The 24,261-nt window shown below is 41.5% G+C and overlaps 1 protein-coding gene across 1 annotated transcript in view; it reads left to right on the plus strand.

Moving 5' to 3' along the window:
• Positions 1-21,156, plus strand: part of sorcs3a (sortilin related VPS10 domain containing receptor 3a) — a 55,290-nt gene extending 34,134 nt beyond the window's left edge. Inside the window, exons 10-25 of the mRNA XM_083694209.1 lie at positions 1,113-1,189; positions 1,519-1,610; positions 2,841-2,948; positions 3,337-3,454; positions 3,605-3,738; positions 5,256-5,369; positions 7,061-7,232; positions 10,969-11,155; positions 12,764-12,897; positions 13,093-13,216; positions 13,725-13,837; positions 17,032-17,163; positions 17,461-17,560; positions 19,457-19,562; positions 20,427-20,587; positions 21,049-21,156. Coding sequence (XP_083550335.1) covers positions 1,113-1,189; positions 1,519-1,610; positions 2,841-2,948; positions 3,337-3,454; positions 3,605-3,738; positions 5,256-5,369; positions 7,061-7,232; positions 10,969-11,155; positions 12,764-12,897; positions 13,093-13,216; positions 13,725-13,837; positions 17,032-17,163; positions 17,461-17,560; positions 19,457-19,562; positions 20,427-20,587; positions 21,049-21,107 — 1,931 coding nt within the window. The 3' untranslated portion in view covers positions 21,108-21,156. The remainder of the gene's footprint in view (positions 1-1,112; positions 1,190-1,518; positions 1,611-2,840; positions 2,949-3,336; positions 3,455-3,604; positions 3,739-5,255; positions 5,370-7,060; positions 7,233-10,968; positions 11,156-12,763; positions 12,898-13,092; positions 13,217-13,724; positions 13,838-17,031; positions 17,164-17,460; positions 17,561-19,456; positions 19,563-20,426; positions 20,588-21,048) is intronic.
• The last annotated feature ends 3,105 nt before the right edge of the window (positions 21,157-24,261 follow it).

The following is a 24,261-nucleotide window of genomic DNA, read 5'->3' on the forward strand; positions in this document are numbered from 1 at the left end:
ACAGATTTGTATGTGCAATGGCAACCTGTCATCTGAGGCAAAGCTACAATAACACCATAAGAGTTTATCAGTTGCAGTTGCTAAAATGTGTTATTATGGGGGTGTAACACGGTTGGTTGTGACAGGGAATATGTATTATAACGGCTTTGTATTCAGATTGGTTGGTTGAATTTACATATAAATAAGGTGTAATGACATTGGTCATGCTTGCAGATAGGGAGAGATTGTGAACATCAATTCTTCCCAGTCTACAGGGGCATGGCTTAAACTGTGACAATGGGTATTATGAATTTGATGTGAAATCCTAAAACATGTGTGTGCAATGTTTCGCCGTGAGGGCTAGAGTGAGTGACTTTGAATAGTTAAAACTGGGTTGACTGTTACAAAAAACTGCACCCACACAACTCACAGGGTAATAGAGCCTAGGGTCTACGTATATATTACTGAAAGAGGAAAAAGCTGCAACTTTTTGTAACTGTATTCAAGCTCCAAAATGGCCGACATCCATCTGCTCTTTGTACGTATGTTTGTAGTCAAACTGATACCAGTTATGTCACTGAAATAGTAGTTTGTCCCTGTTTCCCACTGGAGCTGTGTTAGCAGACTTCCTTAAGCCACACTGATCTGTTTACAGTAACTGTGCTGGCTCTGCCACAGGCACACTATTACACTTCTGTTGTTATCTTCGGTCGCAGGTGTAGTCTTCCGGGTTTTATTTTACACAAAGTCACACTTCGTCATAATATCGTACACAAGCCTCTGCGTTGGGGCCATGATTCATTCACCCCTGCGCCTTCACACACGTCAGCTGTGGTGCAGAGATCAATTCATATACGTGATAAACACACTCCAGATCAAAACACGCCCCTGATAGAAAGCAGTGGTTGGGATATCAGTTCGGAACAACAAAGTTGAGGCTGTATGCTCACAGAGTACATGTTGAGTCATTGCTTCGAAAAAGCAACAACACAAAAATATTCACATTAAGCATTAATGAGTGCATTTCTTTTCTTTCATTTCTTTTCATTCTCTGTTCTTGTGTTTTGCATCTGATTTTGAATGTTGTTTGCTTTTCCAGCTACAAATGCTTTGTTGTATTTTTTTTACCACAGGGAACATTGGCCCTGAGCTTTCTTACAACAACGTTGGAATGTTCATCTCATCTGATGCTGGAAATAACTGGAGACAGGTGAATTTGAAAACTGCATTTGGTAATAAATTGCTGTTGTGTCTGTGGAAGGAAATAGCAATATTTAGTAATGAAGGTTGATATGCTCAAAACCAAAGACGTAGAACTAGGTCATGCAATACTTTCAATATTCGTTAGGTTATTATGGACATATAGGCTATGGCTCACAGGTCACAACATCGTAATAACACAGGTATTTGAATACTTCAATAGAACCTACACATCAACTTAGGCATCGTTATCATTAAACCATTAGTGTATAACTTCAGGATGTTATACTGTATCTGTAAATATTGTAACTATGCGATTGTTGTTGTGTCCTGATGCAGATTTTTGAGGAGGAGCACAATGTGTGGTTTCTGGATAAAGGAGGGGCCCTCGTAGCTGTGAAACAACCAACAGTGCCCACCAGGCATCTATGGTAGGTTTATCCATCGTTAGAAGTAATTTAAATAATATATCTGGCTTGGCTAACTATTTATTGTACCATTTAATAGCCTACGATTTGCATCGCACTTACGGGCGTCGAGATAAAAGATAATCTTATGTGTTGGTTCAATACAGCTTTCGCAGTGATAAGTGGTATTACTTAGATCCTAGAAAAATATATAAAAAGTAGCTTGAACGTTTCTAATAAGGAGATAGTGGTTTCCTCTCTTCCAGTGTATGTTCCACAGTCAAGGACCCCCTTTAGTGTTTTACATTAACACATTACCATCCTCTCCAAATTGGGGCGCCCATGTTTTGCCTCAGTGACGACTAATCCATGTGAGACCAGATCTCTTCTTAGATCAATTTCTTTACAATTTTGAAATTAGTTTTAGGACCAGTGGAGTGTACCCTGCTGTTTTTTTGTCTCATAAACGATTTAAGTGCACCGGTTTGAGGAGCACAGCACGCAGAAGCCTGTGTTATCTCAAACTGTACGTAGGAAGGCAATCATCTCCCTTCCAGCGAGTGCGACATGAAAGATCTCCCTGGCCTGAATCCTTTTAATGGATGCATGTCAACACTTTTGTCTGTTGTCAGTGCTTTTAGCCAGATGAAGGGAACAGAGGTATTGCGGCAACAAGGGACGCTTTCTTGCATCCTAGTGTAGGATTCATGTTGTTCTGAACCTTGTCACACACAGGTACTCTAGTTGTTCTCACTGCTGCAGCGATGTTGATAAGCTGTCAGAATCAATAGAGCTAAGGCCTCCTGGATGAAAGTTTTTTTTCTTCCTCCTCCCTTTTTCTTCCTCCTCCCTGTAGTCGTTAAAACATGAAACAGTTCTATTCTGGTTTTGTTGTGGGGGTTTTTTCTGTGTTTTTTGCACCCCACTGTAGACTCTGCCGAAGACCTGTAACATGGTTTTCCCTTCAGGCACTAAAACCTGTTTTTCCCACCTTTTTATTTTTGTTTGAATCAGGCTTTTTTTCATCCCTGCTTTGATAGTAAGAGATTTTAATTTGTTCATTTCTATTCAACAGAAAGCTACAGTAGTTAATTACCGTACCACGCAACCTGAGATTCAGTGTCTCGTCTATTGAAAGTATTCACTCATTCTGATCCCGGAAGAGCCCCCTCACAGCCTCATCGTGTAATTGAGAGTGTTGTTTTTTCCCCAGTTGTCATTTGCCGTGATGTGAATGTGTTTTGACACACACAGGGTCAGTTTTGACGAGGGGAGACAGTGGAGCCGGCACAGCTTCTCTTTGGTGCCTCTGTTCGTGGATGGGGTTCTGGTGGAGGCCGGGACAGAGAACCAGATCATGACGTGAGTAGAGGTGGAGGAGAGGGTGACATGTTTTTCTTTTCTCTGTTCAGTTTTTTTTTAGGGCACACTGTCACTGTTGTGTGACTGAAGGCCCATTTGATAGATGGATTAAGTGGACGTATTAACACAGACAGTTCAATTACTCATAGACTTGTACAGACAATCCTTGTCATTTTATATCGTCTTCAGTATGTATTGTTTGTGGGGAAAAGGGATTTTTGTTGATATTTCTACAGATAGGACATCTATGTTCATTAAAAAGAAGGCTCATAGAGCTAGCTTCTTGGACCTAAATTAAGCCATGAAAAATATTTTTTCTATAGAGAATATCCATTGAAAGTGTGATTTAGGCAGTAACAGTAAGCCCATGCTCCTCACACTTTTCCAGGTTCTTTGGACACTTCAGTCATCGATCTGAATGGCAGCTCATCAAAATCGACTACAAATCCATCTTCAACAGGAGATGTACAGAAGAGGATTATCAGACCTGGCACCTGCACAACCAGGTTCAGACTTTTTCAAAGGGCTGTTTGAGTAAACTCAAGATGTTTGGGCTTTCTGGTACTGTATATTAGGTGGACATTTAACAAGGATATCTGATAATCCTATTCCCATGCCCTGTATGTTTTAATATCCAGCTGTTTGTGTTTCTACAGGGTGAACCTTGTGTGATGGGCCAGAAGCAAATTTATATGAAACGCAGGCCTGGAAACTACTGCATGCTGGGAAAAGACTATGCCAAAATCCTCTCAGCTGAGACGTGTATCTGTCGCGCCCATGACTTTGAATGGTAAGTGGTTTTGTGGTTTTGTTCAAATATAAAATGTTAGTAATTCTTCTCTCTCTCTCTGTTACCTAGCACATCTTTCATAACAAAAGCAGTTAGTCTAATCTTCAGTCGTAGTATGTATTTAGAAGCATATCTTTTGTGACAAGAACAGAACGTCTTTTCTCTAAAGGTACTGTTACGTCACATGCCTCTGAAAGCGAGACCATGAATTGGTTAGATGCTTTGTCTATCTTGTTTTTAAGACAATTCTGTAGTTTATATGCTATTTCTAAGACACATTCATTTAGTCCATTAGGGGTGGCAGTTTTCCAATAATCAGATAAGTTTGGGGTTTATTTTACGCAATTTGCTCCTAACGTCTGTCTGCTTGCTCGCTATGTTTATAATAACGTTGAGAAGATGAGGGGGGTAAATAATTTCAATTTGTATGCAAATGACTAATTGCTGACTGTTTTTTTTATCTTGAAAAGGCCGTGAACAAAAAAGCAATGGTACATTTGTATGTAAATATTCTCTGCTAAAGGTCAGGCTGTATGAGTTTTAATTGGCATCCATTAGACTGTGATAGTTTGTTTTAATTATTTTTGGGTGGCTGAATGATTCATTTCAGTAATTTTTGACCACGTCTCTCTCTATCACTCTGTCTCTCTGCAGCTGGTGATAGACAGTTGAATACAAAAAACGGGTCTTTTAAAAACATTCCCATTCAGATTGAATAACAACACAACTTTTAATTGACTTTGAAGTGTATATACCAAAGGCATTGCTGAAATGTTTACTGATTACCATTGCGTAAGAGGGCGCAAACTGTCCTGATGTTCTATTATGCTATAGCCTACAGAAGGTCCAGGGGTTTGATTCAAAAGAGGGATATTATCTGGCTGAGACCAGCAATTGCCGATTGCAGAAATAGTGCTTGACAAGTAGGGGCAAATGATAAATGAAGAGACAGTACATACAACCAAAACACTTTGAATCTGTAGCACTGTAATGTTCCAAACTGGACACCATACTCTCGTTAGAACCTGTTTAACTGTTTATCCTGACCAAATATAACACCATAATTCCACTTGACTGCTTGTCAATGAATCGGGGGAGGTTCCTAATCACGTCGGGCCAGGCGACTCACCCACAGGGTTTGTTGGTATTGTTTGTTTCTGGCCCGCTAATTAATTGATAAATCAATGTCATCACCATTATTAGAAGGGGCACTTGCCTAACCTGCTTTAGGTGATGTAAATCAACACCTGATTGGACGACAGCAGTGGGAGTCAGCAGACCCTAGCATATAGCCTCGGGGGGCCAACTGCCTATTGCTGATCTAGTACATTTGTCAACTGCAGCTAAATCAATATATAATAAAGATGCTAGATAAGAATACATAAGGACTATGCTTAAAAAAGGTTCCTTGATGTGTGCTAAGGGGATAGGACAAGAGAGATCTTACATTACAGTGATAGTATGTCCTTTATGAATGTAGTTATTGATCATGCGGTATGTGCTTTGTTATGTGATAGTGATTATGGCTTTGAGCGGCGGGGAGATGGGAACTGCCGGCCAGCATTCTGGTTCAACCCCTCCATTGTGTCAAGAAGCTGCAGTCAAGGACAGAACTATCTCAACAGCACGGGGTGAGTAGAGTGCACATACTGTACTGTACAGTATTTTTGTATTTTACATTTTTTCAGGTTTTCTTAATTTTCTGTTTTTTTGTTTTTGTACCTCTTTTCTGTGTGGCAGTCTATGACATTTCTGGAGCATTGAATGTTTAATGAGTAGAGTAGAGTAGTACTTTATTGATCCCAAAGGGGATTTACTTCAACACTCTGCATCATCAATAAATTACAAGGACAAAACACAAAACACTGACAAATACATGATAAGAAACATAATAGGATATCTGAAAGCACCTGATAGAGGTCATTTTAAAAAGAAAATGATGCTGTTGTCTATCCTTCTGGGGAAAACAAGCAACAACAACATTCATATTATGAAGCATCATCCATCAATGAGTCATTTACACTCATTAAAAACAGTTTCATGGCTGTGAGTAAAAACAACTGTTTAAACCTCTTTTTAGTGCAGCTGGGCAGGATGAACCTGCAACTGAAGCTGCTTTTGTACTGCATTAGAGTGCTGTGTAGTGGAAATGTGACATTGTTCATGATGATGTGAGTCTTGATGATGTGAGTCCTTTTTATGAACATGTCCTGCATTCACTCCAAACTGCAACCGATTGTAGCACTTGCTTTCTTTATGATCTTGTCCAGCTTGTTCATGTCCTCCTTAGCTACGTTCCCATTCCAACACACAATGGTATAGCTCAACACACTAGCCACAACACTGCTATAGAACATGTGAAGCATTTTGTCATATACATTTACTAACGCTTTGATAATTCTCCTTCCATTTCAGCTTTTTGTCCACTATAACCCCCAAGTACTTCTAGGAGTCAACAGTGCCAATCCCTTCACCATTAATAAAAATGGGATAAAAACATCTTTGTCCTTAAATCTACCACTAGTTTTGGTTTTCGGTACATTCAAGTTGCCCTGTGATGAGCTTCATCTACTTCCCTAACACAGCTTACTATGGCATCAGAGAATTTCTGTGGGTAGCTCATTTGATTGATGTGTGTGAAGTCATTAGTGTAGAGAGTAAACAGGAAAGGTGACAGGACTGTCCCTTGTGGAGCACCGTGTTTGTACAACTCAGATCTGAAACTGCCTATTTCAGTCTGACGAACTGTGGTCTCTTGGTCAGGTCGTTTATAATCCATTTGATCATGTGTGGGGTTAAATGAATGTCCTTTAGCTTTTGGACCAGCAGGTGGGGTTGTATGGTATTAAATGCATTTGACAAGTCAAAGAACATTGTCCTCACCACACACCCTAGCTTCTCCAGGTGCTCATCTACTCTACTCTGTCAACACCAGTTTTAGAGCGATAACATCTTACTAATAGCTTACTGCTGTGGGTTTAGCTATGTTTAATTCCCAGTAAATACAATGTTGTCGATCTCTCTGTATGCATAAGTTTCCGTGATCTACCAGCACTGTAAGGTGTCCAGGCCTCTGACACAGCTTTAGTGTCAATAGTGTTTTGGCCCGAGTCAGAGCAGACATGAGGTCTATACTGAGTGAGATACCGTCCTGTCAGACACACACATCAGGATCTCTTAGGACAGCTGAGGTTACAAGCCATCCTTCATTAACACACTCATTCCAAAGTTTACAAAATTCTAGTTATTGTAGTTAAAAAATTCAGTTACCAAGCACCCCCCCCCCCCCCCAATGTTTTTTAATTCCTTGTATCTTTCCAAGGTACCGTAAAGTGGTGTCGAACAACTGCACCAAAGGAGTGAAGGATATGTACACGGCAAGGAAGCAGCAGTGTCCCAACAGAGCTCCTAAAGGCCTCTCCCTCGCCACCAGTGATGGCAAACTCACTGCCAACCTGGCCACCAACGTCACCTTCCGGGTTCATTTGGATGAGGTGGGCAATGAGCCAAAATTGCATCCCTAACAGCCCAGATGAATGCCTGTTATATAGCGAGTTTATATATTGAGTTTTACCTTCAAATGAGGTCAAACGAAAATCAATATGTGTTGTATTGTTATGCATGGATACGGTAGTAATGTTGTGCATGTGGTCTACAACTGCTGTCCTATTAGGTTGTGGAGTGGAGTATTATGTGTTTTATGTATGACAAGATCGTTATCCCAGGCAGATGAAACCATATGATGAACTGCATATGGACGCTTCCTTCAGCTAATATACAAACTCCCTTAAAGTTGAAAAGTGTCAACGCACACGACATCACCCACTCACAGCTACAGGCCCGAGGCTAGAGACAGATCCAGCTAAAGACCTCACAGCGCGACGTCTCTCGAAACCCTTGTTATGGAGTGAGAGACGCGGGGTAGTGGTAACGGTAGCAGCAGGCCGGGGCCTTCCGGGGCCTTCTCCCCAGACAGTGTTCTATTAGGGCACATGAAATTCAGGTGGAATATGTTCCATTGATATTACTGTAGTGCACGGGTTGTGGTTCCAGCGGTAGCAATGTCGCTTTCTCCTCCACTGTAGCCAGAGGTAAGTGTCTCTCTCTGGGGGTCTTGCCCAGGCCCAGTTGTCATATTACAGTGTGATGAGTTGAGGAAATGAGGCCTATTTCTTTCATTAGGAGAGGGATCGCCTGATAGAGGGAAAGCAGGGGAAAAAAGCGATGCGATAAGAATCCTCATGGTGTCGGCGGTCTTATGCATTCGGAAAATCCTCCCGTTGAATTTGACTTTAATTTATATTCATGAAGCCCGCGATGGCAGTATTTCTTGGGGAGAGCAAATGGCCCTAAATATTTAATGTGCGGTATGTACGAGCGCATGGCGGTTTGGGGGATGAAATAGGGAAAGAAAAAAAAGGAAAAAGGCTAAAAAAAAAAAGGGAAAGAAAATAAAAAGGAAAAAAGTCAGAGGTTTTAAGGAAAGGATCTAAACTGTCACATTTAAAGTTTCATCAAAAGTAACCTCGGATTAACCTTAGATTATACTGTGTAATTGGGTTTAATTAAGATTGTTATTTTTTGTCTTTTTGAATATCTCATAACTCAATGCAAAAGGGATGCAAAACTCATGCAAAATGGATGAGAGCAACCTAGAGGCACAGCTTGTTAATTTTGAGTTACCCATATATACTTTCAGTACTTTCAATTCTCCTGTGCTCGAAACATGAATGTAACAACTCTCAACTCTCAAATTGCAAAGATAGAATTGTTTGAGTCAGTCAATGACAGTTCCCTGCTGTGTATATCTTACCTCAGAAGTACTTTGAGTACTTTTTGCACAATGATTCACTCCAATCCATTCCTATCCAATCTAAACATTGCTAGAATTTGTATAATGATAGAATATCATTTTAGGAGAACAGTAATAAACTATCATTTGTGTCTGTACCAGAGGAGGCTGGTGGAGGTAGAAATCGGAGGACGGACATATAATGCATGAAATGGAATGTTGGATACCTTTACTTATTCAGTTCTATGCATTACAATGAGCCCGTCCTCTGATTTCTACCTCCACCAGCCTCCCCCTGGTCTGTACCAACACTCCCTGTCAACATGACATCATCGCCATCCTACCAATGACAGCATTTGTGTGCAGTGACATTCACCTGAACAGGTGTACTGTATTCAGCCCTGTGTCCGTGCCTGTACAACAGAGCCTTTTGTTGGCAACCGTCACTCCTGTCCAGAGCGAGAGGCTTAGGCCATAATGTGTTTGGATCCAGAGGCCCTGAAAGCAGACACAAACACAAAGAATGACATTTAGCCTGTAGGCCAGTATCACTCCTATGCAGATTACAAATCCCATGGTGCCCGATAGAAAAAACCAGCGCTAACAGAGAGCGAACAACGGACACCAACAAAAGCTGAGTGACATCGACGCCACCGAGGTCCTAATAGTCTTATGTTGGTCCTGGCACACAGTGCTCAGGCCGCCATTACCAGAGCTCAACAATACAACGCGCTGTTCAGTCCTTTCTTCAGCCTTTTCTTATTCAACGTATTCAAGTTATAATTTTCCGGGCAAAGTGGCATGAAATGTCCCCAGAAGCTCCACCACACGCAGCCAACCTCGCCTGTTTTCACACTCCACGGCGCTTGAAAAGATGCGAAACAGCTAGCGAGGGAGGAAGGAGAGGAGAGGGAGAGGGAGAGGAAAATAAAGAATGTTTTTTTTTTAAGCATTTTGTCATTGTGCATTTCGGGCGAAGCCCCCCGCGCTAATGCAGTGTAACAAATGAATATCCCAATTGCATTGCGCTACAATGTGCCACGGGGAGGCTGGGAGTTTGCACTCGCAGGGTTGGGGGATAAGCACGGATTTGGGGCTCGGTGGCAGCTGGAGCAACCAACACTTGTGGTGTGTTGATCCTAGGGATGTGCCAGATGTAACTCTCAGAGGAGCTCCAGACAGCATGCAGATAGCATGGGCCTCACACACACACACACACACACACACACACACACACACACACGCACCTCGCATACGTACACACACACACACACACACACACACACACACACACACACACACACACACACACTAGCATTAGCAGGCACAACAAACAGTGAGGCTGAATGTGATGCTCTGTTTTGGCTAGTCCTGACTCTGTGTGTGTGTGTGTGTGTGTGTGTGTGTGTGTGTGTGGGGGTGTGTGTGTGTGTGTGTGTGTGTGTGTGTGTGTGTGTGTGTGTGTGTGTGTGTGTGTGTGTGTGTGTGTGTGTGTGTGTGCGTGCTTGTTAGCCGACAGTCCGTTGACTCTAGCACCTGCCACCCCAGTGTCTGTTGATTACAACGTAGACTCTACCTTTCTGTCTCTCTCTCTCCCTCTCACTCTCTCTCTCTCTCTCTCTCTCTCTCTCTCTCTCTCTCTCTCTCTCACACACACACACACACACACACACACACACACACACCACGGGAACACACACTCCCACTGGTGTTATGTAACATGTCAGGCTCAGGATGCACGCTAATGTAGAGGTGTCACAACAGCAGCTGTTGGACTTTTGACAAAAGCAAATAATGATGCTGGCCTGCCTGTGCCTATGCCTGCTGAGCCCTGGGTACTGAGCACTACTGAACTCCAGTTTTACCAGTGATAATCACGTAGGCCACTTAGCAAAAATCAATTAGATTAAATTCAGCTTTTTTTTATCATTTTAGTTTGAGTTGAGGTGTTCTGAATTAAATCTTTGGCATTAGTTTGGACGTTTTATTTTATTTATGTATAATATTGATTCGACTATTCATTTTAATATCCAATTTCATAAGTGCCGAACTAAAATAGAATTATCATTTTCATACCATATCCCTTTTTACTTGAGACTGAAAGGTCCAGTATGTAACATTCAAGCTTTCTAAAAGCTTCCTAATGGTTCTAATGACAATCTTTAATCGAGAGCAATCAGGGAATGACATCCTTTGAAAGAAATAATTAATTAACGAACACAGTCTTTGTCCGGAAAAAGAGCTTTCTAAAATGAAGTGTCCTACCCGACAATTGCTTTGCATATAAACATGGTGTTACTCATGGCGTTCCAGGAGAGTGCATTTTTTTCTAGGAGAGTGGATTTTCGCCTTTCTGTCTCTGCTGGCTGTCTCTTCAGATGGCAGTTTTCCAACAAACGTAGGCCCAGCTCCTTTAACAAGCTGCTGTCATCTTGCAGGGTGACTCTATGAAGACCAACATCCAGCTGGACTTCGGGGATGGTATCGCCGTGTCCTACTCCAACCTGAGCTGGACGGAGGACGGCATCCGGCATGTTTATAAGACAGCTGGGATATTCCGTGTGGTGGCCCTTGCGGAGAACAGCCTAGGATCCGAAAGCACCATGCTCTTTCTGCACGTTACCTGTAAGTGCCAACCGCTGCTGCCAACCTTAAAGGAGGACTCCTCAATTTCTGTCTCCGTCAATGATGACGTGACTGAGTAACTGCCACTGCAACCGATGAGTTATTTGAATTTGTTGTAGGGGCAGTTTTTACAGAGGTGGAGGCAGTTATCACAGAATGTAGCTATGTCTGCGGATGCCTGCCCCTCAATTTACTAAATATATGTTATAGTATGGCCACAATGTGGGCTGAAACTGAGATTGTGGAGTGCACTAACTGTACATTTCAGCTAATTACCACCTTGGCAGTACTTTTTCCACACATGGTACATCACATTGATGCACTCAATGTCCTTTCAGCATGAAATGATTAAGTGGCAAAATGTCAAGAAAATTATACCATGATTATACCATGAATGAAAAACTGCTTATATTAAAAAAAAATCCCTCAAGAATTAGGCTAGCTTTTTGCAGTGCTGCGAATTGAATTGCCCCTCGTCTCCTGATTCGGATGGAAAGCTTTCATCCATTTGTAAGGTGCCATTTAAATGTTGTCCCTCGCCGCTTGCTCGTGTGCTCTCAATCAGGGTACTTTGATATGTTGATGGCAGTGATTCTGGTGTGTCTCTCCACAGTGTGTTACATTTTTAGGTAATTGACGAGACGGAGAGAGTGTAGGTGATGCTTTCGGTGATGCTTTCGGCGATGCGCCAAGCACGCCTCAGATTTCCCAGCTGAACATTTTTTAACACCCAAACACAGTATATAGGGAGCTAGTCCAAGTGAGTCACTCGCACACACACACACACACACACACACACACACACACACACACACACACACACACACACACACACACACGCTGCAAAGCCAGGATAAAGATTAGTTACAGTAAAATAGGATGAGCGTTAACAGAGGCCCAGGCGAGACGTACATGCCAGACCGCCGAGGCACACAACCTTTAGCTGAAGTTTTGCTGTGAAAATACTGTGTTCCACCTCGACTGCTGGAGGAAACTTTACCCCCAAGATTACTGTAATGCCACATATATTCCTGTCAGCTTCTATTAGGCTTTACGCATGGAGATACAGTTATTACTGACCAGGCATCATGTCAACATGAGACATTTTCTAATTTTAGAATGGTTAGAGTGATACGCCCCTCCTTTATAAACCTGGCTCTTGAAATCTAAAATTCCATCAAAGTTATAGAATATGACACTTGCTTTTCAATAAAATGTCATCTTCTTATCTAATTAAATCAGGCTTCTATAGCTTTGATCCTGGAAAGCTTTTTGGCATGCATCCCAACACTGACACACCCGTTACAAACAATCAACTACTATTGGTTTCCAATGTTTGCCACAATTCATTTAATTTGATGTGTTAGTTCTTGGCTAGAACATAGGCCTGCACATCCGTCATCTCTCGTGGACTGGTCCCAGAAGGCTGGTTTCAGATTAAGCCTTAGTCCTGAACTAAAGGAATCTCCGTTGTACATCCTTTCTAGTCCACAGGTGCAGTAGACGTTCTGTAATCTGGGTCTGAGAAACCGCCCCTATGTGTTTTAATGATAATCCAATCCTCTTGTTGAGTTTGAACCATTATGTGGTCGTCTGTGGTCGCCTCAGGTCCTGTGGAGCGCATTCAGCTGCTGGCTCCCTACGTGGTCATCAAGAACAAGGAAGTGAACCTCACAGCCGTGGTCTGGCCCAGCCACTCACGGACCGTCACCTACTTCTGGTGGCTGGGGAACAGCACTGAGGTAAAACTGCCTGATAAAAAATGATATTTATCCTCTACTATTATTACATTAGTCATCGCTGCTTTACAGTTACAACTCGTACAGTATTGTTGTCAACGGCATATTTCATAAACTGTTGGTTTAGGAGGTGAAGAAGTACATATGACTGGATACAATGGTGGAAATCCATATTTCTTGTTTTTGGTTTATTTCCAGCCAGTGATTACTCTAGACGGGAGCATCTCCTACACCTTTACCAGTGAGGGAATGAATACGGTCACGGTACAGGTGTCCTCTGCCAGCGCCATACTGCAGGACACGAAGGCCATAGCAGTGCAAGGTAGGCGCTAGCTGCTTTGTGTCACTCTCTATTTGACACATTGTCCTGTCTTCTCATCAATCTAATCTAACTTCAACAGCAATTACCTCAGTTATGAGGATACGCCACATTTGAATATGTCAGTACATGAAAAGGGCGTTTGCCAGTTATATAGAATGGTGATTCATTTGTGTAATCTTTTACGATCGTTTTAAGCATGTATGAACGAACCCCCTTCATGTTTCACGATCACCTAGAATGTGTTTTGTCATTTGATGGCTGATGGATAACTCAGGATGATCGTGAGATCATGCTAACACATTACAAGTAGGGCAGCACATGCTTATGGCATGTCTTACAATGAATCACAACGACTGACATCTTATTACGTCATACACCTGTAGGCTTTGGTTAAAGTGTTGACAGTAACTTCAACTAGAGCCAATGACAGTCGGTTGGGCTCTTTGAACGCAACGCTTCCGGATCAGACTGTATTAACGGTGGGCTCTTCCCCGCCTCTCTTTGACAGAATTCTTCAAATCGCTCCTTTTATCTTTCTCCCCTAATCTGGACGAGTACAACCCTGACATCCCTGAGTGGAGACAGGATGTGGGGAGAGTAATTAAGAAGGCTCTGCTCCAAGTAAGTGTGAATTTCTCTCCCTCCTTTTTACCTCTCTCTGGTTTTTTTCTTTTTCTTCCGCCGCTCCGCTCTGCTCACGCCCTCGGGCTGTTCTGTGATTCATTATCACACAGGTGCGGAGGCTCCGCTGCTGCTTGCCTCCCCAGAGACAACTTGATGAGCACTAATGCCTTATTTTCAGAAGTCAGCAATGAAATGCTTCAGAATTCGCCGGAATGGGATCTGTTGTGGCAGGGGTGGTGTGTGTGAGTGTGTGTGTGTGTGTGTGTGTGTGTGTGTGTGTGTGTGTGTGTGTGTGTGTGTGTGTGTGTGTGTGTGTGCGTGCATGCGTGCGTGCCTGTGTGCGTGCGTGTGTGCGTGTGCATGTGTGTGTGTGTGTGTGCGTGTGTGTGTGCGCGATGAGCTCAAATGTCATTGTCAAGTGTTACTTCTTTCCCACATGCTGCTGCTGAGGTGGACAGCGTGTTAGCGTGTAGCCATGTCATGTCCCCCTCGTCTCTGCAGTGGATTAAACATGAGAGAGCCGATGCTGGGAGCCTGCAGAGGAGGAATGTGTAGCTCGTCAGAGAGCAGGGTCAAGGCTTCCCAATGAATATCTGGCACTCTATCACAAAATAATCATATACTGTTCATCCAGAAGAGGGCAATTGAATTGTATGAACTGAGAGGCACCAAGAAAATGTAAAGCTTGTGACTCCATTCTAGTGGGAAACTAATTGTAAGCCTGAATGGAAAAATGTGAGGAACGTGTCGCCGTTGAGACCCACCAGCAGCACTGAAAGGGAACAGCATTACGATCTATTCATCGATTCGTTTAAAGCCTGACACGACATGAGGTCCCGTTATTTATTTATTTGTATTATTTTTAGACTCTTTTTTTCAGAAGAGGTGATGATTCAAGATGATGCCTATACTTTTGTCTGTTCTCATGGTAAGCAACTGCCCACAAGAAAAGAGGAGAAAAGGGCATCAACTGGCAGTTAAAGTCAAGGTCCATTTAACTGCAGGCCCCTCTCGCACTACACAGCTCTGTTGAGCTGAACACTGAAGGCTAAGGCTGCACTCTGCACCATGTCTGCTTCCCTGTCAGTTATGGGGTTTTATATGGAAGTTCATTAATAGAGGTTATTTGTCCATCCGATCGTTTTCCGGCTTCCTCCCCCGTTGGTCAAAGGCGGCGGAGGCTCTTAGAGCACAGGGTCAAATTGTTAGCATTTTGTATGTTCATGACTCCCCCGTCTCTTCTCTGCCGCGTTAATGCACTGCTCTGTATGGCGCAGTAATGTTGGTGTGTGTCCTCGTGTCCTCCCCTGAGAGAGTGTACCAGGGGAGGCTGGTGGAGAGAGTGTTCCAGGTGAGGCGGGTGGAGAGAGTGTACCAGGTGAGGCGGGTGGAGAGAGGGTACCAGGTGAGGCGGGTGGAGAGAGTGTACCAGGGGAGGCTGGTGGAGGCAGAAATCAGAGGACAGGGCTCATTGTAATGCATTTCCGATTTCTGCCTCCACCAGCCTCCCCTGGTACACTCTCTCCAGCAGCCTCCCCTGGTACAGTCTCACACGTGGTGTTTGAGACCTTCCTGATTACATTCCAAGGATTACAATGAGCCTGTCCTCTGATTTCTACTTCCACCAGCCTCCACTGGATTGTACTGCCTGCCTGTGTTCCCAACCACTCCACAGTGAAACTACAACAGTGTATCGGAACCTATTCCCTATAATGGGTCATGAATCACCCACTCTTTTTTGTCACCACAATATTCTGATATTGTGTCTGGGAAGATGAAATCACGCCATACCATGTAATATACCATATAAGGACTGAAAAACAGAGTTATGAACCAGACATTTCAACAGTGGTGATTGCTCCTGCTTATTTAGGATCGCAAAAGATTTTTTGGAGTCATTCCGAAGCCTTTTCGGTCGTATGAAAGTACGAAATCTAGAAGACACACCACACTGCAGAGGTCTGTGCTCAGCCAAACTACCCCTTCTCCACCCCCCCTCCAAACCCCAGTTCCCAAACACTCACCCTGCCTGAGTCACCTAAGTCCCCTCCTCTAACCTCAATTTGATTTTTCAATCCAGCAATGAGTTTGGAGGGCATAAAACGGAGCACTCCGTAGCGACGCGGCCAGGAGGCTTTTTAAACTAATGAGTGATCGCAACGAGAGAGCAAACATGGGTCTGAGTGCATTGATTTTTTTGAGGGGCTATTGCCTATTGCACACACACACACACACACACACACACACACACACACACACACACACACACACACACACACACACACCATCCCTATTACTACCCCTGTTCCCCATCCCTCTCTCCCTCTCTCCCTCTCTACCTCTCTACCTCTTGCTTGATAATTGATGTGCTTCGAGTGTACCCTACTTTATTGTCCACACTGGCCATAGAGAAACACATAAAAACATCTCAGGGTCACTCATCACCGGTCTGACTTTGCTTGCCTCGTTAGTCTGAAGTGGTTAAAGGGCATTACGTTTTACAGGCAAAACATTAAATAGTAAATTTTTTAAAGGCACACAGATTACACAGTTGTTTGGCAAAACATACTTTTCCCATCAGAGACATGGGAAGAAAGAAATAACCTTGAGCAAAACATTGAGGTTCAGATTTGAAAAAAGAGTGTCACATTTTTACAGTGAGAGTCTTCAACACTCAACTTTGATGGTATTTATAAGGCTGTTACCATGGATTGTCCTGTGTTGGTTTTGTGACTATCTTTGCATTGTGTGCCTGGGGGTTGAATTGTTTTTTTTTTAAAATGTGCTGGTGGAGCTCAAGGCTATGTTATTATTTTCCCCTCACCTCTTTTTGGACTCTTTGACATTCTGCTGCTGATTACTGTGCCTGTATGTGTTACTGATTTTACAGCATATGTAGTATGTGAGTGTAATCTCAAGAAAGTGTACGGAGCTCTATCCAAGGACAGTGTGATGCTACCTAGTGAAACAGCTTTACCACTTTTAATGTTTGAGTGAAAGTCCAAGGTATGTTTCTTCCCTTGAGTCTAACGTCTAGACAATTTCAGACCTTCAACAGAGAATCACAGCAAGAATAATGATGCAGTGTAAATGAGTCTACATTTTCCTTTGAGTGTCCTTCTTTCTGAAAGGAGGTTTTATGTTTATTACAAGTACTTTACTTATGACTTTCTGATTGGCCATTGTCACAGGTGTCAGACTTTCCAGAGGAGCAGCTATTGGTTGCAGTGTTCCCAGGTGTTCCAACAGCTGCTGAGCTGTTCCTTTTACCACACAAGAACCAATCAGAGGGCAGGAAAAAGAGCGAGGAGGAGCTAGAGCAGGTATGGGGCACCTTGATTGGACACCAAACCAATTTGACATATACATTTATGTTCGGGATAATTGCATTGTCAAGACACATTTCACAGGATCCTCACTGGATTATCCTCCCACGAAACTATGAAATTGTATTATCTCTAGTGAGTGCAGGTGAAAATTACACTGTCAACGTGTGAGACGGCCAATTTTATGGGGCCCATGATGAAACAGCAACTGTTATTCTATTATTCAGTTTGTCTGGGAGTGTTGTAAACTGTGACTTAACTGTTTCACTAAAACATGCTGAATCCGCTCCACAGATCTCTGAGATACTTGTCAGTGCTCTGAACCAGAATCTGGTGGAATTTGAGCTCAGGCCAGGAGCGAGAGTAATTGTTTACATCACACAGTTAACTTTGGGTAAGGACCAACTGTTTAAATTACTTTTTTCTGTTCGTGAAGAGATAATAATGTATGTACTTCTAGAGAAATTATGCAGTACATACATACATGCATCCATACGTACATGCATACACGCATGCATGCACACAAGTACATACAAACGTACCTACCTACCTACCGACATACATGAATACATACATATAGACATACAGACATGCATACATACATACACAACTGCAAACTACTGTGAAGTCATATAATTTACCAACACTTACTACTTTATAAAACCGCATTTTATTGGCAGAAGCTACACAATCTGTATTCACCAATTAACATTCATGTGAGTCTGCCACCATCACCATTCATGTGAGTCTACTGTAGAAACATTTGGGAGTGTGTTGAGGAGTTTCACTATTAAGTAAAGCTCCTTGAGACAAAGTATCTTTTATATCTGCCATCAAAATGCCAGCATCTGGTCTATGTCTTTTACAGCCATCCATCCACAAAATGAGTGTTATGCTGGAGTATAATTATGTTGATTATTTAGTCCTTGAGAAGAGGAACAGGGGTATGTAGTTTGATAGCTGGCTGAATATGAGATGAAAAGATAGTAAATCTTGGCTGCAATTGTTATATTTTAACCTCCAAAAAAAAGCTCCAACAGCTTCCTCATGGGAAAGATTCACTTTGACAGTATCGAATTGATGAAGAGCTACAATAGACCAGTACTTCTGTTTTTTTTTATTTTATTTGTATCCACAAACCTACATTTATCATCAGACAGGCTAAAACTCAAAGGATGGAGGTGGTTGGCCAAAGCTTTCTTCCTGGTCATAGTAGTGGTTGAAACTTTGACAGGGTCTTACAGTATATGGCTGCCAGGTTCCATTAGCCATGCAATCCCCTGTGAAACTATATACCCTTGGGGGCTAGCTGTCTGAGCCTTAAAGCGGCAGGTATATCGTAGGTGGGGCGTGGCGCTTGCAGGACTGTAACGTATGCCTGTGTGTGGCGGCGAGGGCAACCAGCTGGATCCCTCTTCATATTTCACCCAAGAAAAGGTCTGAAAAGCCTTCAAGCTGCTTTGGAAAGGTCACTGCCGTCACTGGTCTCCCTCACGGAGCTGTAGCTGAAGCTAAGGAAGGAAATATACTGTGTGTTACCTTTTGATGATAGATATTAATTCCCATTTTCAAAGTCATTGGAGTTCCTCAGGGAGAGAGAAAAAGGCGGTGAGGAGCAGTATAATCTGTACCGCATATTACCATGTTCTGCTCAGTAAGTGCTCCGGTGTGTTTGGTACAGTTGTCATTGTAAAAAAAAAACATATTTTTTTACCATATTTTAACATTGACATACCTCTGGATATGAATATTGCTTTGCTTGTTTTAAGCAGATGGCTTTTAGTTTCTAAATGCATCCATTAGAAATTGCAATTTCACGCTAGCACAGCCTTTAAAATATGGGATATTAAAAACAAGAGCAGTTTTTCATAATGTACAATCATTGCCTTGGATCTACCCATAATCCATAGCGGGATTTATTTACTGCTGAATACACTTGGCTCTTGAGTCATCCCCAGACCTGTTGTCGTGGGCCTACATTAGGGACCAAATGAGACGCAATGCTCTGAGATGTTGTATCGGAGCCATTGAAATGGAATTGTTTCCCACTGTTGCCTCCCTATAGCTCGACTATGTACTGTTTATGGAACACTGTGGAACAGTATAATGCAATTTGAAAAACAATTTAATTCAACTACAGAATATTATGCACTTACTCTTATGTAGCCCATGTAGGATGATTATTGTGATAAGGTTATCATTCTTGTGAAAAACTAGCCGATAATTGTCGTTAGGGATATGACATATGCTAAGTGTTGTTTTTAACGACATCCCCTACCTTCTTTTACAGCACCCTTGGTGGATTCCAGCCCAAGACACAGCAGTTCAGCCATGCTGATGCTTCTATCAGTAGTGTTCCTGGGCTTAGCTGTGTTTCTAATCTACAAATTCAAGAGGTGAATTCCTGTGTGATTATCTCTAACCACCACACAGTACATCTCTAATCATTAGGTTTTAAGCATTTAATCTGCATCAATCAATGATGAACTGATCGTATGCCTGACATTTTCATTTTTAATTTCCACACATATTCCAGCTTGATTTGAATGCATGAGGCACATGTGTGAATCAGTGATGAAATGTTGAGGAAAAAAATATATCATTAAATTCCTTAGTATGCTGTTGCTGTGCCTCAAATGTAAAATGAATAATTTATTTGTACTCAAAATGATTCTCCCTGAAAAGTCTGCGGGAAAAAGTTGCCATCAATTATAAATATGGGATTTTTCTCATTAATCCAAATAGGAAACATATTTATTGAGATGTCACACTTGACAAGGCAAAACAATTAAATAACAAAATGTGGAGTAATTTGAAATAGATTGGAGGGCGACTTGATAAAACACATTTTTTATTATGAATATAGATGCGAAAAGATGATTTCTTAGAAATTAGAACTGCAACAGTAATGTACTACTGTACTGTATATGGTTGAGAAGTTGAAAAGAGGAAGCAGAACCCAAGTGGGACTACACTCAGATCTATCCACCAAAGTTGTGGAGTTATATCATGCAGGAAGCAATTAATTAGACAATATTTTTTCTGGCTTGAGAACAAAAAATAGCATACTGTATTTCACACACTGCAATCTGTGGATCTGAGACAAAATGAGTTCATTCATCCCAACCCTGAACAACATTTGTACGTCTTTGACGAATGACCAACATCTTTGACTATGAATCTGCTCTGATCACCATCATTAAAGAGCCTAACTAATCCCTATTGTAACGTGTTGTTTTAATATCCCTTCCAATCTCTAGAAAAATTCCATGGATTAACATATACGCAGAGGTGAATCAGGAGAAAGAACAGGAGATGATTGGCTCGGTCAGTCAGAGCGACAGCACGCCTAAAATCACCCTCAGTGAGTTCTCCACGCCCAAAGAACTTATGGAGAAGGAACTTGATGCCAGGGTCAAACGTAAGAGACAAGCTTTGTGTAATATCTGCTCATGAGTCATTGGTAACACCTTGATTACTTGTACTAATAAGCATTGATTAACTATCACTATTACTAAGTAGTGTACAAACTATTAATACATGGTATTTTGGCATTTATGAACATCTAAGTGTTCATGTAGAAAGACGTGCAGTATACCTTTGAGAGACATTTGATGGACAAGTCTACAGAATGAATGTTAATTAAGAAGGGAGATACAATAGCTTCTTAAAAACAATAACAAAGAAGCGAACAATGAATGGGTCAGAAACTACTTTCTCTCACATTAAGTAGCTTGAGCGCTTTTGATAATACATTGTTTTGGAAACTCGGTAATTAACACAAGGTGTCAATGTCAAAAAAGTTATTAATTTAACAATCATGAAAACGTCTATGCTAGACTAAATCACTTTCTTCTTCTGTTGTTTTTTCTCTATCACCAGGGGGAATCGTAAACGCCTGCGAGAGCACAAGGGAGATTCCCAACTGTACTAGTGTGTAAAACAAGGGAATGTTACAATGTGTACAGAACAGAAGTATTGACATTTTTGGGGGGTTATCTTACTTTTATTTTGTAATTCTCAAACACAGTTGATGTTAATAGTTTTTTAAGGACCTCATTTATACAGCTTTGCATGGGTGTCTTGTTTCATCTATGCTGCAAATCTAAACCCACTCAATGAAACAGTTTATAATTATGAAGAAAACCCCCTCCAAAGTTTTACAAAAGTTTAAGCTACAGTACAGTACAAACCCAATTTCGTTTGCAGAGTAATGTTTGTTTTTAATTCTGTAATTTTCTGATTTATTGTGCTTTTATCAAAACCTATGAAGAGAGTTATGTACATTTCTTAAAGGCCCACGCCAGCCAGTTTCGCTTCCTGGCTTTTCTTGTAAACATACTCAAAGAACGGAAGCACAGAGTGGTGACCCTAGTCATTTAAGGAGCTATTTGGGAAAGTAGCACCAGATATAGCTAGGAGCAATTCTCAATCAAATGTGTTGAAAGGTTGTTTGACTTAGTCGCAAAAAAGCGTAGAGTAAACGGGGTTCGGAGGGTTATATTTGACTCTGGGTGCAGTGGGCGTTAATGTTACAAACAGGCTATCCACGTCACACTTCTGAGCTGTATAGCTGTAAGAAATGTCATACGCCACAGCATGTGGGAAATCGTTATAGGAGGAGCTAAGAAAATAGAATGTATAGCGAAAATACACATACTTTGACCTAAATGGCAATTTTTGGACTTGAATCATTGTGCAATAACATTGTGCACCACCAGGATGTCATATATCAGCTAAAAAAACGTCAACGTGACAAATGTGGGCCTTTAAAGTTTGCTTTTTAAAAGGTATGTTGTTATTGTCTATATATGGGCCATCATGTCTGAGTCTTCGATCTGACAGGGAATATTATCAAAATGTACTATATTATCTTTGGTTCTGTTATCTCTGTATATACTATATGTATACTTAATTTCCACATGCTTGTAGTAAAAGTACAATGGCGAAGACAGGACATCTGATCATGTCTGTTATCAGTTTTAAGAGTGTTAAAAAGTAAGACTTGACTTTAAAAATTCCAAATTAATTTGTTTTAATGAGGTCCTTGACTTGTGCATGTTATTATCGAGAACACAATTTATGTGTTGTAGATAAGCAAGTGTTGTAAATAGTTATTTTCTATTAATTCATCAAGAGAGCTTAGTCATTTTTACATACAGTATATATATAGACTCTCATATCCTTTAATTTCGTTGATTTATGGCAAACGCTGTCTTGTATCAAGAGTTTATTTAATATTAAGATGAGTATCATATTCTACATAACCAGGTTAAATAACCAGGTTAAATAACCAGGTTAACCTGCTTGAAATTGAATAAAAGACATAAGACATCAAAAGTGGGATGAACACTGATTTTTAAATGCATCCCAACAGTTAAACTCTTTGTAATAGACAGCATTAGCCATGAACATAATGAGAGTGTTTCAACCGTTTGCCCTTGGAATCTGAATAGGAGAGAGCAATTCTGACTGCAATTATGATTAGATGACCATTGTGTGTCGAAATCTCAAGATTTAAACTAATATCATGACTGTTAATGTCATTTCATTTACTGATGTTAAGCACATTGTACAATAGACATCAGTATGACAAGGACACGTAGCTTGATGTATTTGTTTTCGTTGCAATGAGTTGTACATCACGTCCTGTTGCTGGCATCTATTCATGGAGTATTAGAGTGTTTTATCTGTGTAAAGCCTATTGACTCTCATAGAGTTCCATGATAATCTCTCTTCAACCTCTCTTTCACACATACAGTATCTCCACTCAAATCAAGAACAAAACCTTTCCGGTCAGCTTTTTTCCAGTGATTTCCTATGGTAACAATGGTACAAAATAAACATACCCCAAGACAGTCATTTAGACGGTTGCATCCATTTGAATACTATTATCTCACTGTTTACCCTCCGCAGTCGGGTTCATTTACAGCCCCAACTGTTGAGTCATGATTCGCGTCAATTTCCCGACGTTGTGCAACACAACAGCCCTTGCATGCCACTCTCCTTCGTTGCTGTGCACCCTATACTGCCGTCCTCCGAAAGCTGCCAGCGGCTCCGAGTCGGCATGCAATGTATGCTCTCCTGGCAGCAGGTGTAACCAGTCTTAACGATGAGCAGAGACGGTCAGATGGTTAAGCACCAAACGCCCCCATGCTGGGATAACCCAGCATGCTGTACTGAATTCAGCACGTAACTCTACTCACTGACATAGTTTTAAAGGTTTAGTTTCTCACTAATCACTCTAAATACCGAAACAACCGTTTTGTTTTGTTGGTGATAATCGCATCATCGTCACTGATGGTTATGCACCCTTTTGTTTTTGTTCACAACGATGTTCTCAATGTCATGCAGGCTTTGTTCGGATACTTATTAAAGCGACGACGGGATTACGGGGTGTGACAGATAAGAAGTCATTAGCGCATTTTGTTGTCACCTCACCACCGGGTCCTAAGGCAATCCACACTGCCATACAAAGCTGTGCTAAGGTCATGTAGAGTTCATCTGCATCTATAATTCTCTTATTACTCCTGGATCTCTGGTAAAATAGAACAGAATGTGGGACCATTATAGGAGAAGAGTACGGACATCCATCCCATTCGTAGTGCCTCCAGCTCCTGTCACCTCCATGAGCGAGAGAAACACGTATTGGCATTTTTTTTTTTCCTCTAGTCATTGATCATCAACACTGTTAAATTCCTTAGACACCCCAGAGAAGTAAAAGTGACTCTAAAACAAAGTTCTCTTCTACTGTGTGGCTGCAGATTTATTTTTATTTTTTTAAGTAATGGAGATGTACAGTATTACCATCAAGTTTGAGTTCTTATTTATTGGTGTAGATACAGTAGTGTATTGTTTTACTGTTTGGAGTTTTTTCTTGAATTGTTTGCTCTCCATCTGATTAAATTTAGATGGTTTGATGACTGTTTTGTACAATGCTGAACTGTTTAATAGGTAGGGCTGTCAAACGATTAAAATAATTAATTGAGTTAATCGCATGGTTTGCTGAGGTTAATCGTTTGGTCAAATTTAGACCTAATGAAAGATGTTTTCACTGAAAATAAACAACCTCTACATTGGGTTGTAGGGGAGACA

The sequence above is a fragment of the Argentina silus genome, assembly GCF_951799395.1.
Source record: "Argentina silus genome assembly, chromosome: 22".
In the NCBI taxonomy this organism is placed as follows: Eukaryota; Metazoa; Chordata; class Actinopteri; order Argentiniformes; family Argentinidae; genus Argentina; species Argentina silus.